The sequence below is a fragment of the Ramularia collo-cygni genome, assembly GCF_900074925.1.
Source record: "Ramularia collo-cygni strain URUG2 genome assembly, contig: RCC_scaffold01, whole genome shotgun sequence".
NCBI classification, from domain to species: domain Eukaryota; kingdom Fungi; phylum Ascomycota; class Dothideomycetes; order Mycosphaerellales; family Mycosphaerellaceae; genus Ramularia; species Ramularia collo-cygni.
In genome coordinates, this window is record NW_019716255.1 from 3,788,982 (window position 1) to 3,804,266 (window position 15,285).

At 50.0% G+C, this 15,285-nt stretch overlaps 8 protein-coding genes; 3 read left to right on the forward strand and 5 right to left on the reverse strand.

The window, feature by feature from the left end:
- Positions 1-1,672: 1,672 nt before the first annotated feature.
- On the reverse strand, positions 1,673-2,284 carry RCC_12319 (uncharacterized protein; the record flags this gene model as incomplete). The annotated part of the gene is made up of 1 exon (XM_023766509.1): positions 1,673-2,284. One exon carries the CDS (start codon positions 2,282-2,284, stop codon positions 1,673-1,675), a length of 612 nt encoding a protein of 203 aa, XP_023622277.1.
- Positions 2,285-2,521: 237 nt separating this feature from the next.
- On the forward strand, positions 2,522-3,800 carry RCC_01246 (related to rat apoptosis protein RP-8; the record flags this gene model as incomplete). XM_023766510.1 has 2 exons in its annotated part: positions 2,522-2,644; positions 2,703-3,800. The coding sequence occupies 2 exons, from the start codon at positions 2,522-2,524 to the stop codon at positions 3,798-3,800; spliced, it is 1,221 nt and encodes a 406-aa protein (XP_023622278.1).
- Positions 3,801-4,014: 214 nt separating this feature from the next.
- RCC_01247 (probable Eukaryotic translation initiation factor 3 subunit K) lies at positions 4,015-4,945 on the reverse strand (the record flags this gene model as incomplete). XM_023766511.1 has 2 exons in its annotated part: positions 4,015-4,558; positions 4,776-4,945. The coding sequence occupies 2 exons, from the start codon at positions 4,943-4,945 to the stop codon at positions 4,015-4,017; spliced, it is 714 nt and encodes a 237-aa protein (XP_023622279.1).
- Positions 4,946-5,247: 302 nt separating this feature from the next.
- On the forward strand, positions 5,248-6,338 carry RCC_12344 (uncharacterized protein; the record flags this gene model as incomplete). XM_023766512.1 has 2 exons in its annotated part: positions 5,248-5,383; positions 5,437-6,338. 2 exons carry the CDS (start codon positions 5,248-5,250, stop codon positions 6,336-6,338), a joined length of 1,038 nt encoding a protein of 345 aa, XP_023622280.1.
- Positions 6,339-7,064: 726 nt separating this feature from the next.
- On the reverse strand, positions 7,065-7,803 carry RCC_01248 (uncharacterized protein; the record flags this gene model as incomplete). XM_023766513.1 has 3 exons in its annotated part: positions 7,065-7,303; positions 7,371-7,698; positions 7,756-7,803. 3 exons carry the CDS (start codon positions 7,801-7,803, stop codon positions 7,065-7,067), a joined length of 615 nt encoding a protein of 204 aa, XP_023622281.1.
- Positions 7,804-10,260: 2,457 nt separating this feature from the next.
- RCC_01249 (probable glutathione transferase omega-1) lies at positions 10,261-11,197 on the reverse strand (the record flags this gene model as incomplete). XM_023766514.1 has 3 exons in its annotated part: positions 10,261-10,506; positions 10,566-11,028; positions 11,088-11,197. 3 exons carry the CDS (start codon positions 11,195-11,197, stop codon positions 10,261-10,263), a joined length of 819 nt encoding a protein of 272 aa, XP_023622282.1.
- A 405-nt stretch (positions 11,198-11,602) lies between these two features.
- On the reverse strand, positions 11,603-13,048 carry RCC_01250 (uncharacterized protein; the record flags this gene model as incomplete). Its single annotated transcript, XM_023766515.1, has 1 exon — positions 11,603-13,048. One exon carries the CDS (start codon positions 13,046-13,048, stop codon positions 11,603-11,605), a length of 1,446 nt encoding a protein of 481 aa, XP_023622283.1.
- Positions 13,049-14,223: 1,175 nt separating this feature from the next.
- Positions 14,224-15,181, forward strand: RCC_01251 (related to alpha/beta hydrolase; the record flags this gene model as incomplete). XM_023766516.1 has 2 exons in its annotated part: positions 14,224-14,589; positions 14,651-15,181. 2 exons carry the CDS (start codon positions 14,224-14,226, stop codon positions 15,179-15,181), a joined length of 897 nt encoding a protein of 298 aa, XP_023622284.1.
- Between the last annotated feature and the right edge of the window lie 104 nt (positions 15,182-15,285).

Consider the following 15,285-nt stretch of genomic DNA (forward strand, 5'->3'; position numbering starts at 1 on the left):
CGTATACCACGCCCAGCGACGACCTCCGTAAATGGTCWGCATTTACGATCGCGATTCAATTCGGTCCAGCGCACGACTTGAATAGGAAGGACAACCGATCATCGACGAATGTGGCGGATCTGCCTCGGATCTGACAAGAGGGCGAAAGGGTAGCAGAGTCGAATGGGTATCAGATCAAATTCCTTAGCACTGTCATCATGGAAAAGTGTGGGAGCACATCAACTAATATGTGCACGTGTCGAACTTTACGCAGTAGTGGAACACATGGCTAACGTATAGTCAACGCAAGTTGATCTTCCACATTACCCGAAAAAGCAAGTATCGAAGTATGGACCCGGCGCGGATACGACAGGTCTTGATGATGAACTATGGATGGCCTAATCGCTTWGCTTTGACCAATTGGCGATTTCCTCACAGAGTCGAGTCTCTTCTGAAAGGAAGGCCACGATGCGCGAGGTCTGCGATATTCAAGGATGACAAGCAATGATTCCAGAGGCTACCGACCAGGACGAGCTCTTCATGGATGTTCGACCACATGTACTCCTAGGCAGATTGCATGCATGAAGTGCTCGCCATGGCACTGGTCCCAAGTCCCCAATGGAATGGCGGGAGGTAAACTCTAACAAGCAATTGCCGAGATGGAAGATCTGGCCATGTGGACCGCAAAACGCTTACGTGGACCAGAGTTTAGTCCTCACCGTCTGATGAGATCTCATCCGCCGACCACGGCCGTTTTGGTGGTACCAGTCTCACTTCGGCCAGTATATGCTTTTCCACACCTCATTACGTTTGTGCAGAGGGACGCCACGACCACGACCACGACACGACCACTACATGGTGTCGCAGAATACATGCATCATGCGTTTCCCCAGCTTTGTCATTCCGGACACAAGCTATGGAGTCTCCTGGTTGCGCTTGATAACTGTGGTCAAGCCACCGCCGAGCTGTTCCTGGACAATGGAATATCTTTCGAGCAAGCCTATGCTAAGGATATTGAGTTCTCACATATAAAGACCGTGCTCAATGTAAAGATCGATGGCCTTCATGCAGATCATGATTCGCTTGCGGCTGTCACCATTGCTGGCTTTGAGGCCACGTCTCCGAGAATGATGCGTTGTATATCAGTGAGTTTGAGAGCGCTATAAAGGCCGGTGTTTGGTCGAGTGATTTGGAAATCAAGGTGATGATGTAGGTGGAACGAGTCCACGTTGAAGTCATCGCTAGGCATGATTTTAAAGTTGGAGGCGTTCAGCCAGACCAATGCTTTCATGACTATTAAGGTCTGCGCTCGTCCGTGGAGTTGTTCGAGTCGAGCACTTGCCAGAAGGCATCATACTCATACCCTTCCCTGTTGCACAGGAGATGGGGTTCCGCTGCTCGCTCAAATGGTCGCCGTATGAGGTACTCGTGGTAGCCATCGGTATGTCTCGCTTGACTTCTAAAGTCTCCCAAGACTACGTGCTGTGGTTTGGGAAGTTGAGTCCACGACTCCTCTAGCGCTATGCAGTGGACTTCGTCGTGATCGATAGTTTTTGGTCAGGCGAGCGCTGGGAGTATTCTATATGCCCGATGTGCACGGATAGCTTGCTTGCCCATGGCAGATACTATCACCTCAACTTTTTGTGGTAGTTGCCGGGAGATCGCAAAGGAGTTGCAGATGCAAAGGCTCAGCTCAATAATTGTCCGCACATCCCGACCAGAACGCCTCCATCAGCTCACCCAATCGCACCACATCCCACCCCAACTCCTTCCCATCATCGAAACGCTTTCGTACCGCCTTCACATCCTCACTCTCCAACTCTCCCTCGCCTCCAATGTCGATTTGCCCTGCCCGTAAGTCAACCGAAATAACAATCTTCACACGCCTAAACATGTGTCCAAATGGAATCCTCCTCCATCCCACCAACTCCACTTTCCTTAACAACTCCACATTTGCATTCCCAGTCCTCTTCAACCAGGCCTGATTTTGGRCAAGCAATGTTGTGAAATCGAGTTGGAAGCGGAATGTGTTGATTGCGTAGAATGCTGGGAGTGTTTCTGATCGGAGTTGGTGGCAGGTGAATGTAATGTGGGGTTGAGAGGGAGGAGTGGAGTAACCTGGGGAGAGTTGGAGTAGAGGGAGGAAGATTTGATCGCGGAGTTCACGGGGGAGGGCAAGGAGTTGGGAAATATGGGAGTGGTCTTCTGCTTCTGCTGGCTCATCCTGTGCTCGCTCTTCATCTTCTCGGACTGGGTCTCCTTGGACTTGATCTTCCTCTGTCCTTCTTATAGTGAGGGTAGACATCTTGTTTCGTGAGAAATCCAAGTTGTTCAGATGAGCGATACTCGATTAGGATGGCGTTCAATGACTTGTCTTGCCTTTTGATGCACGCGATTGTTCTTGCATTGGTTGATTCGTGAAAGCGGATGAAGTCAATACCTATCCGACTCCGGCGATAAGGCTTATCGCCGGATAAATCTTTCCACCCAAACATTTTTCCCAAGCTTCACCAGCTCATCTTCAACATCACCAACCCCCACCATGGCAGACTATGATTCCGACTCGTCAGTCGATAGCTCGGGCGATATCCGCACTAAAGTTCTTCTCGGCTACGCCTCCGTAACTCCCACCAGCGACGATTTCAGCCAGATCGGTGGACATCCTGTATGACGACCTTACTTCCTCATGTTGTCTTCAAATGCTGACGGAAGTGACAATGTAGAAATGGCTGGATCCCGCTCATTTACCCTCGGTGACCCTTGCAAAATGCAAAGTGTGCAACAAATTCATGAGTTTGATGCTCCAACTCAACGGCGACCTTCCGGATAACTTCCCAGGCCATGAGAGGAGATTGTATGTGTGGGTTTGCAGAGGAAAGACGTGCCGGAGGAAGGATGGAAGTGTGCGAGCATTCAGGGGTGTGAGGGTAGCTGCCGGAAGTTCGGCGTCAGAGAAGAAGGTCGTGGAAGAGCCGGTAGTGGAGGAGAAAAGAGAGGAGGAGGCGCCGAAGAGAGTCGGAGAGGCACTGTTTGGTGTGAAACCCAACAACGCATCCGCTGGTGGCAACCCTTTTGGAGGAAACCCATTTGCAAGTGGAGGAGGAAACAAGAACGCAAACCCTTTCGCAGCAACGTCCTCACTCGCAGCGAAGCCCGCACAAAAGCCTACACAAGAGGAACAGGAGCAACCATCCCTCCCAGAAACCTTCGCCGACAAAGCACGTATCTCTAGCCCTTCAACAACCACAACACCAGCTCCGACACCTTCCGAACCCTGGCCGTCAGAATCTTCGTTCCCGAAACCTTACCCTTCAGCACATATCGATGCTGGAGCAGAATACATCGACCCAACTCCCAACACCGCAGTGCCCTCAAACGTCCGTATTGACGACTCCGCCGACGGAATGGGAGTCAAAGACGCATTTGAAAGCAGCATGGACAAGACCTTTCAGAAATTCGCAGATCGGTTAGCACAGAACCCGGAGCAGATTTTGCGGTATGAATACGCGGGACAGCCATTGCTGTACTCCAAGACGGATGCGATAGGCAAGAAGTTTTCTGCGACCGAAGGCAAAATTTCGACAACTGCGCTGCCAAGATGTGGGAACTGTGGAGCGGGAAGGGTGTTTGAGCTGCAGCTTACACCGCAATTGATTATGGAGTTGGAGAAGGATGATATGAGTCTTGATGGCATGGATTGGGGAAGTGTGATTGTGGGATGCTGTGAGAAGGACTGCTATCCGGACGGAGGGATTGGGTTTGTGGAGGAGTGCGCTTTCGTACAATGGGAGGAGGCTGCGACTCACAAGAAGCCGACATGATAAAATTGAGATGAGAAAGAAAGTGAGATGATGATGATGATAATGAGATAGCGCTGCAATCAGCATACGCTTTGAAGATTCTTCTTCATTTCTTCATTTGTGCATTTCATAGCACGTAAGCAGTGATCTATTCGAATCACATTTTCCCATCCCATGCCAAACGCCGCGCTCCATTGGAATGCACAAGAAACCACTTTCCCGCCTCACACTTCATTCATGCCTGAACCTCATAACTCCTCTTGACCAATCTGGCAAACTGGCCAAACTTGACGTCTTCCCTCTGCACCACACTTCTCGCCTCGTTCTCCTTGTTCAAAGGAACAACGACCTTGTCGCCCTCAATCTTCCAGCCACAGACGTCTCCAATGAAAGTATTGAATTTGCTCTCATTGCTCAAGTTCAACCAGCTCTGCATGTCCTGCACCCGTATGCTTTGCATACATTGCGAGACGACCACCGCGATGCGTATCCGCATGGTGTCTTCAAAGCCTTGCACATCAGCCACGAGATCGGAGAAGTCGTCTGTTGACTCGAGCGTTGACCAGAACGATGCGTATTCGGCATTGTTGAGGTGTGAGTGTAGAGCGGAGATGTTTGCGACGGCTTCTGAGAGCTCGGTCTTGGATGTGCTGAGGGTTACATGTGGTGGTAGGAGAGAGAGGGCGAGGGAGTAGTCTGGAGAAGGGAAGACTGTAAGGGACTTGACGAGGATGTTGATGATGGACTCGTCGCGTGTGAGGTGTGGGTTGAATTGATAGCTGTAGATTGTATTCGTTGTCAGTGAATGCYATCTTTGATACGTTCTGGATGAATGGAGGTGGTGTGGAGGAGCACAATCAGATAGAGCTAATACATGTGTTTCGCTTCATTGTACGGCAGGTTCAAGTGCCTTCAGCTAATAGGAAACGTTTTGTGTTGGATCATCAGGTGAGGGAGTGGTGCAGGTGGATGCTGTGAGAAGGGCGTGTTGCTTACAGCTTCAACAGTGCCAGGTTGGCATAGCAGTCATAGGTCTGATCAGCGCATTGCTGCGCGACGTACTCCTGGAAGATGGTCGTTGTCTCGGGGTTGTATCGGTCGAGTCCATTGAGGATTTGGTCAATGTTCTCCGGCCTCTCCGGCGCGTAATCAAATGCGACGCCCATGATGTGTGTGATGAGAGGGATGGGGTGGTGGTGACGCTGCGGGTGGGAGAGAAAGAGACGTCGAAATTCATGTGCCCGGGAGGAGCCGTGCCCCACTTTTCGGACGACATCACATTGACTTCAAGATCATCTCAGAGACCCTTTCATCAACTTACCTCGGGGGTGGGCGGAGAAGCTGTACGGAGTATGACAGCTGTCACATACATCATTAGACTTCGTTCGTACGGATCAATTTATATAACAAAGGCAAGGGCTGCACGCAACTATTCCTGTTACTCCCCTACCGCTCCCGCACTTCCACCATGGCTACCACYCAGGAGACAATGCTCTCCCCGCGTGAACCCGGCCTGGAAGTAAACACCAAAGAACTTCATCCACAGTCTGAATCACATCTCTTTCGTCTCCCAGCCGAACTACGTCAACAAATCTACGAATATGGTAAAGCATTCTCTCAAACGTCTTCAATGCAATCGCTTACTCCACATCCTCAGTTATTGGTACGGGCCAAGTGCACATCATCATGCGCTCGTGCACTCAATCCGAGTCTCCTCTCTTCCATCACTGCACAACGATCGAAGGTGTCGTAATGCACGACTACCAAAAGCTCACCTACTCAACCTGCTCCCATCCCACCACCTTCTCTACCCGCTACGCACTGTCCAAAATGTCCAGTGAGAACATTCCCGTCATGTATCATAATTCCCGCGGTCATCTACCTCACCTCCCTGCACTCTCAACTTCAGACTACATCTTCCCGAATTGGGATATGCAACACGGGAAATGCTACTCGGATCCACAGCGGGACATGTTACTACAGCGATACGCTTCCACTCCCTGTGCACTGCATAATCAGTATGTGCGACATGATACGCGGAATTGTACGAGTTGTCTGGAACAGCAGAAGATTCTGGAACTGGAATTCGGACCGCCGACCGCAAAGCAAGGTCTCAAGAAACTTCATGCGGATTCTGCGGTTTGGGTAGATGGGTTGTTGAGGAGTTGTGGCAGAATTTATGATGAGGCGAGGGTCTTGCCTTTCAAGTTGTATTCTTTTGATATGGGGGTCGGAGTGGACTTCAAGTCTGCGGTGGAGACTTGGCTGGAACCTTGGCAGGTTGCTGCGATTGAGCGGTTGCACGTCACTTGCGATATCGAAGGTCTGGGAAAGATTGTAGATGTTGTGAGAAGTCGTATGCCTGGATTGAAGCATCTAGAGCTGGATGTTGTGTTGGATGATGTGACGGACATAGTATTCGAGAGAGAGACAGGACTGGACGTTGACTCAATTGAGGTTGTGGTGGGATTTGATTGGAATTGCAGATTTGAAAGACAGGAAAGAAGGGTGTTGGCGGAGAAGTTGGAGCAGGCATTGAAGGGTCATGGATCGTCTTGACGGTGTCAAGGATTTGCAAGATGAGAAGCGTCATGAGTGCATAAGAGACAGCCAACAAGGAGTTTGAACCAATACACGGGTGTAAGCGCCAAAGAATCACACCACAGCAGGAATACATCAGAGCGTGGTCCTGACAGCCTTCCCTTTGCAACCATCTCCTGATATATACGATTCAGAAGATAAAATTAGTTGATATAACTGAAGGTGGGAATAGCTTTCTGGATAGTCTAGCTGTACGATTAGTGAGGAAGGAATTCGACTTGGTACGGGCTGCGATATGGGGTAGCGTGAGCGCGAGCAACTGCATGGAGTAAGTTGGTGTTGCTTCTTTGACGTGGGATGAAGAGGGGAGGGAAAGATGGAAAGGAGAAAATCCGTTTCGGCGAGTTACTGATCTGATGCAGAGATATCGAGACTAGCAACGGTATCGATGCAGATCGACGAGTGGAGATCTGGGTCCTTCATCTATCATCTTGTTCTTAAATGATGTCTCGCTTGCCTTTTGACCAGCGAGCTCGATCGCCCGTGCGGGCTCAAGTACGATGGGATATACATCTTTGTATGAGGAGCTTTCTACCATGATCGCTGTACGGCCAGAAAGGAGATCGTAGCCAGACGTCTTCTTTGACGGATCCGAGGTTGACGGTTGAAGGATATCAATACCTGATTTGTATGCTTCGGGCCCATCAAAGCAGCGAGAAGGCCCTTTACCAATGTACCGATCAATCAAACCYCTTTCAACAACCACATCGCAGGATTGGGTCCAACAGCCGGCATCCCCTCAGTAGGACTATGAGCCTGCTTCCAATACGGTTCACAACCCATAAGCGTCGAAACATTAGTGTCCTGCCACATGATAAACGCTTCCAGAAACTTCTGATCCCCATTCAACTGGGAAAGACCTCCGCGGAGATTAATCATCTGGACGAGACCTCGCATATGGATGTGGAAACTTTCGTGCCGACCTGCAGAAATCACATGAGCATTCCCAGTACCCAGACCAGTTCTGTCCACCTTGAGAGGATTCCTTACCTTGTAAACCCTCATGACTAGCTAGGATCAAAATCGCACAGATCAGAGGATCGGAAGTAGCCCGTGCAGGATCTCGCAGAGCCTCATTGACAGTATTCAACACAAACTCCTTCAGCTCGAGAATACATCGCGCGATATTCCGACTCATGGTCGTGTTCCTTATCGCAAGAATATGTCCYGTAGCAACCAATGCCGCACTTCCCACAAGAGCAGGGTCTCGAGCTATTCGTGAGATCAAAGTCTCGTAGCCAGCACCTCGTGGAAGCTCGGGCATGAATGTGGCTTCGAAATCGGGGGATTGGGCGTAGACGATCCATCTGTAATGCTCCTATACATGGAGTTGTTATGTTGGAGTTCTTGCTGCTCCTGGGATGCCGTGACTTACCATGACGGTGGGGAAGTCAAGCTTCAAACGTTTCAATATGCTTGCCATTTGATCTGCGGGATCCTGTAGGACGGTCTGTCGGGACACGTTGCTTGCTATGTTTGAGGCCCGTGCCAGTCTTCCGGCACTGGGAGAGAGTGGTAAAGATGGACTGTGAGTGTCTGTCACTTGGATATCCCTATCTCTCGTCCTCCTGCTTCCATGTGTTGAGAAAATATCGGCCGCATCTAAGCTCGACGATGCAAGACTGCCGTCTTCCACATCCACTATCCCAAGCTCTTGTTGCAATTCGACATCGTGTCTCGATTGATCCATTCGCTGCTTTCGTTTGGTATAAATTCGATGGCCCTTCTTACGGTGCTGCATTCGAGTGACGTGTGAACGCACTTCCCTTTTGACATTTTCATCTTGAGGATCGGGAGCAGTGTTGTATGTTATGAATTTGAGCGGGACATCTTTGCCCTTACTCCCGGACATCTTTGGTAGTCTTTCCTCATGATGTGATGAGAGGGACGTAAGATCTCGGGGTGCTGAGATGTTCGGGAGTTCGGCTCGTGGAGTACAACATTGTGGGATGTTTAGGGTGATGATCGTCATCGACGATCATGCATGTATTGAGTTTCGATGAGCTGTATGCCCTGCATCCAATCATTGAATCGGAACAGTGTTCCATTGGAGTTACGACAATAGGTTCATGCTCAACTGGCAGGATACAGATTGACATCTGAATGCCTCGTCAGAACTGATCCTTAATCCAAACTGATATTTCGTTAAGCCGCACGCATCCTACTCCCCCATTGCAAGTCAGTCTCTTGGGCCTTTAAGATGACGATTCAAGTGCCGAATCGGCTCACCATACTCCTTCATGTCCATATTGCCAGCTTTGGAAGACATTCCCGTCTCTGTATCAAGATCCAGTCGTAAGGCAACGWGTGGACCTCTTCACTTCCCATTCCACTCTCTCCTGGTAGCCTTCCTAGCAGCAATGTACTGCTCGTTCTGTCTATGGTTGATGAACGTGCAATAATCATAGACAAGCACAATGTTGTACTCCAGTCTTGGGCCACTGACTTCTGATCCTTGGAACAGTTCTTCTCGTCCAGGGACGTCGCTCTGGGGTCCATGTTGTAGACAGCTTCTATTTCTGGCTGCATGGCACACTCAATTGGAAGCYATTCTCATGTTGGTGTCATCGTATCGGCGGCAGAGACGATGACTCTTCGAGGATTTGGTGATAGTTGGGTTTGGAAAGATGAGAAGGTTCTCCAGAGCAGTTTATGGCTTGGCCAGTCTCGTTTTTGACAATCTTTGATGTAGTATTTGATTTCTTTACAGCAGGAGCACTGTTGCGTATTCCTCGCTCTTTGCGTGATAGGCAGCGCGGGGTTGCCATCTTGTAGTTGTAGGGTAGGAACAAGCTTGACATTGACTTCCAAGTGAAGGGACTCGCCGATGCACCTTCTGGATGGCCTATTTGCGGCTTGTCTGCTGGAGAATTGCGTGGAATGTGGGCTTTTGATGACTGTGATGATGATGTATGTAAGAAGGAGGGTTAATCTTCTCACTTCTCGAAATATAAAGTAGCGCGCGGCCGATCCCGCTCCCCGTCGATGAATCTTTTCGAACCCATCCTATCTCAATCTTTCTTGCAACAACAACAAGAACCAAATTTGAGACCATCATGATGATCCTAGAGCAAGAGCACTTGTGATCATTCACCGATCCGCTGATTGCACGGCTGTCACTCTCCATTTGAGCGTCGGAACCGCGAGCCTACGGTGGGCTCAGATCGTTATTACGGCACTTCCAATCAAGTAAGAACTTCTCTCCGAGTCCGCAAGCCCGTCCCTTCAATTCTGAGCTCGAGACTCACACACTCCTTCGCAACATACGAGAAACGCATGAGCATGATAGGAAATGGCAAGGCTACTTTATCCCCTATTCTCGCCTGCCGTGATGGCATTGGCGTAAGATACAGGTAAAGTCAGATTGATATGCGGATATTTTGGAGCCTTGATGGCCACTAGAGTTCCTACGATCAGGCTGCTGGATTTCGAGGCGTAGTACCAAATCGATTCTAGCTTGCGTGACAATACCTAATGGCGATGTCTCTGTCGACATTCCGAGCAGAAAAGCCTTCCCAGGCTTTCCTGATTTCCCCTTAGATGGCGTACAGGTCTTCGAAGAAGCAATATCGTTGTCTCAGTGTCTCTATGTCTGCATCTTGTTCGTTCGATTCACAGAGATGCGGCTTAGTCTGTGGAATGAGTCTGATGGGTGGAGAGATATACAGATGCGGAAGTGGGCGGAAGATGCAACTATGATGGGTATGCGGGACAAAACTTACAAGTTGCTTGGTTGACGTGCCTCGTGCAAAGTCGCATGCATGTCCTTCGGGCGACAGACATGACTTCCCACAGTCTATAGCAAGATCTCATAATCAGTCATGTTCAGAGGCTTATATCGAGACACAGTACTTCTCGATACCTCCACCTCTCCATTACCTCAAGGCACACCTCTCCCCTTCCTAGTCGCCTTAGCCAACTCACTCTGTGCCTTATCATCCGCATAACGCTGATAGATGGGCAGATAATACTCCCTCTCGCTAAGCGTATTCTTAACACTCGGTCTCTCCTCCAGAGCCTCAATCCACACCCTCAACCTCTTCCAAACATTCTCATCATCACCTCCTTCCCCCACTTCAGGAATCCCCAGTCCCCCTTTGAAATGATCAAATACCCAAAGACGCACCTACACACATCAAATCAGCATTCCATTCAATCAATCCGCAAGATGAACAAACAACTCACAATCCAAGGCGCAACCACAAAATCAATCAACCCAGGCTCCCTCCCAAAAAAGAACGGTCCACTCCCCTCCATCTCCCCCACAAACTCCTTCAACGTCCCCAAAAACTCCCCTCTAACCCCCCTCAATCCCTCCTCATCACTCATAGGTTGAAACTGCAAAAATCGATGAAAAGCAGGAATAATCCTACTCGTACAAAAATCCGTCCAAATCCTCGTGCGAGCTCGATCATAAGGATCCCGGGACATCAACTGCGGTCCATAATCCGGAAACGCTTCCTCGAGAAATTCACAGACAACGGTGCTTTCAAACAAAGGTTTGTTGTCGTATTGTAACGTGGGGACTAATCCTCGCGGGTTGAGTTCGAGGAGGGAAGTGGGTTTGTGGTAGGGGTTGACTTCGATGTATTGGTAAGGAATCTTCTTCTCCTCGAGGACTGTCCAGACTCGTTGGACGAAAGGGCAGCTAGGAATATGCTTGTTAGGGTCTTGGTGGAGTGTGGTTTGAGAGGTTGAGATACATACAACCATCCTGAGTAGAGTTTCAATGGCTGTTCGGCTTGGTGGTCGTCGACGATGGATTTTGCCGGGCCTGTGGCGACGGGGTGGAGGTCTGCGTCTGGGTGGGAACTCATGTTGAAGGTCTTGAAGTTCGTATGTCCTCAATGGAGGTGATGATTGAATATCTATCTGGTGTAAGTGTTGGAGCTTCAAACAGGCGAAGTGATGCAATGCCGATCCGTGACGTAATAATTGCTTTGCCGGCAAAGACCTAAAGTACATGCACTTTATGGCTGCCAATTGTCAGCGAATGCAAAGGAGATGGGGATGAAACCGCGGTCCATCCTTCTTTCAATGTACTGCGATGCTCGAAATGAGTCTGTTCCATCTATCAAACGAAGTAATGTTAAAGAACCGCTCCACGCCATCAAGGGTATCAAAAAGCAAACCCCCTCCGTTCTCTCCAACGCCAATGAATGTATTCGCAGTCCACCGTCTCCCCAAGAGTGACAACCAAAACCCGTTTCCTGCGAGTCACACTACATAACAACACACGCCTTCCTCGTGAACTCCTCCCCGTACTCTCTCTCAAGCGCCGCCCGTTCATTCTCCTTTTGTCTCTTTTTGACTTCCATGGGAAAGAACTTTTTCAAAAATTGCTCTGTCTTCAAGTCCAAGTTACGTCCGTCAGCGTTGACAACAGTTTCAGAATTGCACATTGGACATTTCTTCACGCCGTCATTCTGGAGACGGATGATGCATCTTATGCAAAAGACGGCGCGACAACATCCAAGTTTCACGGGAAGCCAGGCCATGCCATAACAGACTGGACAGATCCAATCATCCAGTTGCGGAACGATGGCGAGAACTTTACTGCCAATTTCGGCGTACAAGTCACGGGCGATGGCGTCGGCAAAGATCCCCGCTTCGGAAGGTTTGTTTCTAACAGCCAGAGTGAGTAGGTTGGGAGAGCCTCGTAAACTTTTGATAAATTGTTGGCCTTGGAGGTGTGTGCGCTTGTTGAACTTTTTGAGGATCTTGGTCATGGCGCGAGCGTTCATTTCTTGGAAATGCATGATGCTGAGAATCCTGACATTCAAGTCGAGGAACTGTTTGGAGGCAAGTTTGGCTTGTGGAGTCCTCATCTTGTCGAGAAGACCTGTGGTTCGCAGTTGTTGATCGTATTCTTCCAGATTGCGTTTCGCTTCCGAAAAGGCGACAGCACCTCGCTTGTTCTCCGTGTCGCTGTAAAAGATCGGTTTCTCCAGGTAAAGACGGAACATCTCTCGCCAGAAGTAGAGATCTCGGTAGCTGACTCGTCGGTGCGTCTCGTATCCATCTCGAACAGGTTGAATGACATTCTCCACGGCGTCTCCCAGATCGAGAATAGCCTCTTCCAGGTTATGCGTTTCGGCATCTCGCAGCCTCTCCAATTCCTGCAGTTTGGGCTCCAGGAGTAGGAAGAAGTCGGTGGCAGACGCGAGTGGTACTGACACCCATCTCGAATCCTCATTCTCCTCCACGTCTTTGTGCTCCGGCGGGGCTACGGAATGTGTCGCATAAACCAAGTTCCCGCCTCCCAGACGATCCTTCCTGCCCGCAACGACAATCTCATGCCTGGCCAACTTCCTCAACGACTTTCTCGTCTCCGGTGCCAGCCTCGCGTCCAATGGCGTGCCCGTCTTCCGATCGACGAGAATCCTCAACTGGGGTGTAAACTCCTCCGGAATCGCATCCAACACCGGTTTCACAGCGCAATAGAACTCATCCTTACCAGCCTTTGCATCTTGATCCTCCTCCCGCGGCTGTGCAATCAAATCTCCCAAAACCGTCAGGGTCTGCTTGTCCAGTCCGAGATCCTCCAATTCGTTGTGTATCTTTTTGATGCATTTCTTGAGATGTTTGTATTCAATCGCCTTTTCCACCCATTCTGGCGGAAAGCCTTCGTTGGCGAGCGCGGTCGAGTATTCGTGTCCGAACTTCATAGTGGGATGTCGAGGGATGTGAAGGAGGATGTGGAGGAGGATGTGGATGTTTCAGCGGATGAAGGAATATCTCGAGCGGATGAAGAGATGACTGGAAACAATGGCGGCTGAAAGGGTGATGTTTGTGGTAGCGGAAGAGATGATATTCGTGGCAGCGGAAGAGATCTGTGCGTGGCAGCGGAAGAGGAGCTGTTCGCGACAGCTTTACCGTGGGAAGTCGCGGCCGTCAGGCAAACTTGTGGTAGGCACGTTGGTCATACAAAGATGCGATGTATCCGCCCCTCACTCCTTTCCGGGAATTCGGTGTCGATGGAGTGGGTAGTTTCTGCAGTAGAAAAATCATGGAAGGAATCAAAAAGGAAAGCTCCACTCACCGTGAGCCATCGCGAAGACTGGAACAAGTTAGCTGCATCTCATCGCATCGCCGCATCTGCGGCTCGCAATTCATTTGCCCGAAGCGGCGAACATTCGGCGGGAAGTGGTGCCTGCCTGGGTGACAGGTGGGATGAAAAGGACCGCCTTCTCTTGCAGGAAGAGGCGGTTTTCTCGACACATGACTCGATGGCGACAGACGAATCAGATCTGCTCATCTCCCAACGCGTGGCATTTCCACGCGGCAGGGTTGGTGTCGCGCTGCGGGCCAAGATCGGCGGGTTGAACACAAGCTTTTTCCGCCAAAGCCTTCTGGAACTGGCGGGGAAATATTCTATCCGCGACATGTCTTTCACGGACTCCCTATTGCCGACGACGGACTGCTTGGCGTCTTGCGGGTGGAAGCTCCCTTATTTGTTCCACGCTACTGAGACAGCGACAGCGGCAGTTATGAGGAGTATGTAGTACTTCCGCCCAACAGCCGCCACGCATATCGGCCAAGATAGCGTACCTCTCAAGCATTGGGAGACGCGGGAGAAGGAAATGGAATTTGTCTGGTCTTGTTGAGACTACCTTCTCCAAGACCCCACGAAGAGCATGTCATTTGCGCAAGAACTGTCACTGAAGCTCAACGTCATCAACGGTGTACAGGTCTTCAAGATGAGCTTATATCCTGTTACCCCGCTCATATAATACTACCACTACAAGACTTCCGTTGCTCCTATCCGAGGTAGCCTCGTTCGACTAATACCTCTCAAAAAGATATCAATCACCATCATCCTCAAAGCACAACATCAAACATCATGTCTAGCATCAAAACCGTCAAAGTTCCACATCTAGGCGGCATTGAAGCCGCCTACCAAATGCCCAATTCCTACGACTCCTCCAAACCAACTCTAGTCCTCGTCAACAGTTTCACTACAGACTCCTACCTCTACCAATCCCAATTTACCAACAAAAGGCTCACGGACCTCTACAACCTGCTCGCCATCGAACTCCTCGGCCATGGCCAAACGCGATGTAAATCCGAGCATTTCACATACTGGGACACCGCAATCATGAACCTCCAAGTCCTCGATGCATTGAAAATCACCGGCAAAATCTTCGTCTTGGGAACCAGTCAAGGAGGCTGGATTACCGTGAGAATGGCATTACTCGCTCCAGAAAAGGCACGTTTCCCTCTCTCCTCACACACACAACAACAACTCTAACGCCAGTAAAAAAAAACAGATAGCAGGAATCCTCCCCCTAGGAACCTCCATGAACGCCGAAACCCCCCACACAATCTCCCTAGGCTGCTGGGACGGCCCCGCACTCCTAGCATCCAACATCTCCGCCTGGACAACCCTCACCCCAACCCCGGATTTTGAACCCACAGACACCTACTGCGAATTCCTCATCTCCAGCGGTTTCGGCCCCGACTGTCCAGCCCCCGATCGTGATTTCTGGACTCAAGCTCTCAAAGCCAACTATCGCGGCGACGCAGGCAGGAAGAGAATCCGCATGGCGGCTATTAATCTCGCCGAGAGGGATGGATTACATTCGCGATTAATGGATGTGCGATGTCCGGTTTTTTGGTTGCATGGGACCAGGGATGCGGTGTATAGTGTTAGGAATGCGCAGGAGGAGATTAAATTGTTTGGGAATAGTTATGAGGCTAAGTTGAAGGTTGTGGATGGTGGGCAGCACTTTTTGAGTTTTAGTCATCCGGGAGAGGTTGAGGAGGCTTTGGTGGAGATGGTGGAGAAGTACGGGAAGTAGTGGGAGGGAGTATGTATGTATGTATGTATGTATGTATGTATGTATGTATGTATGTATGTATGTATGTATGTATGTATGTATGTATGTATGTATGTATGTATGTA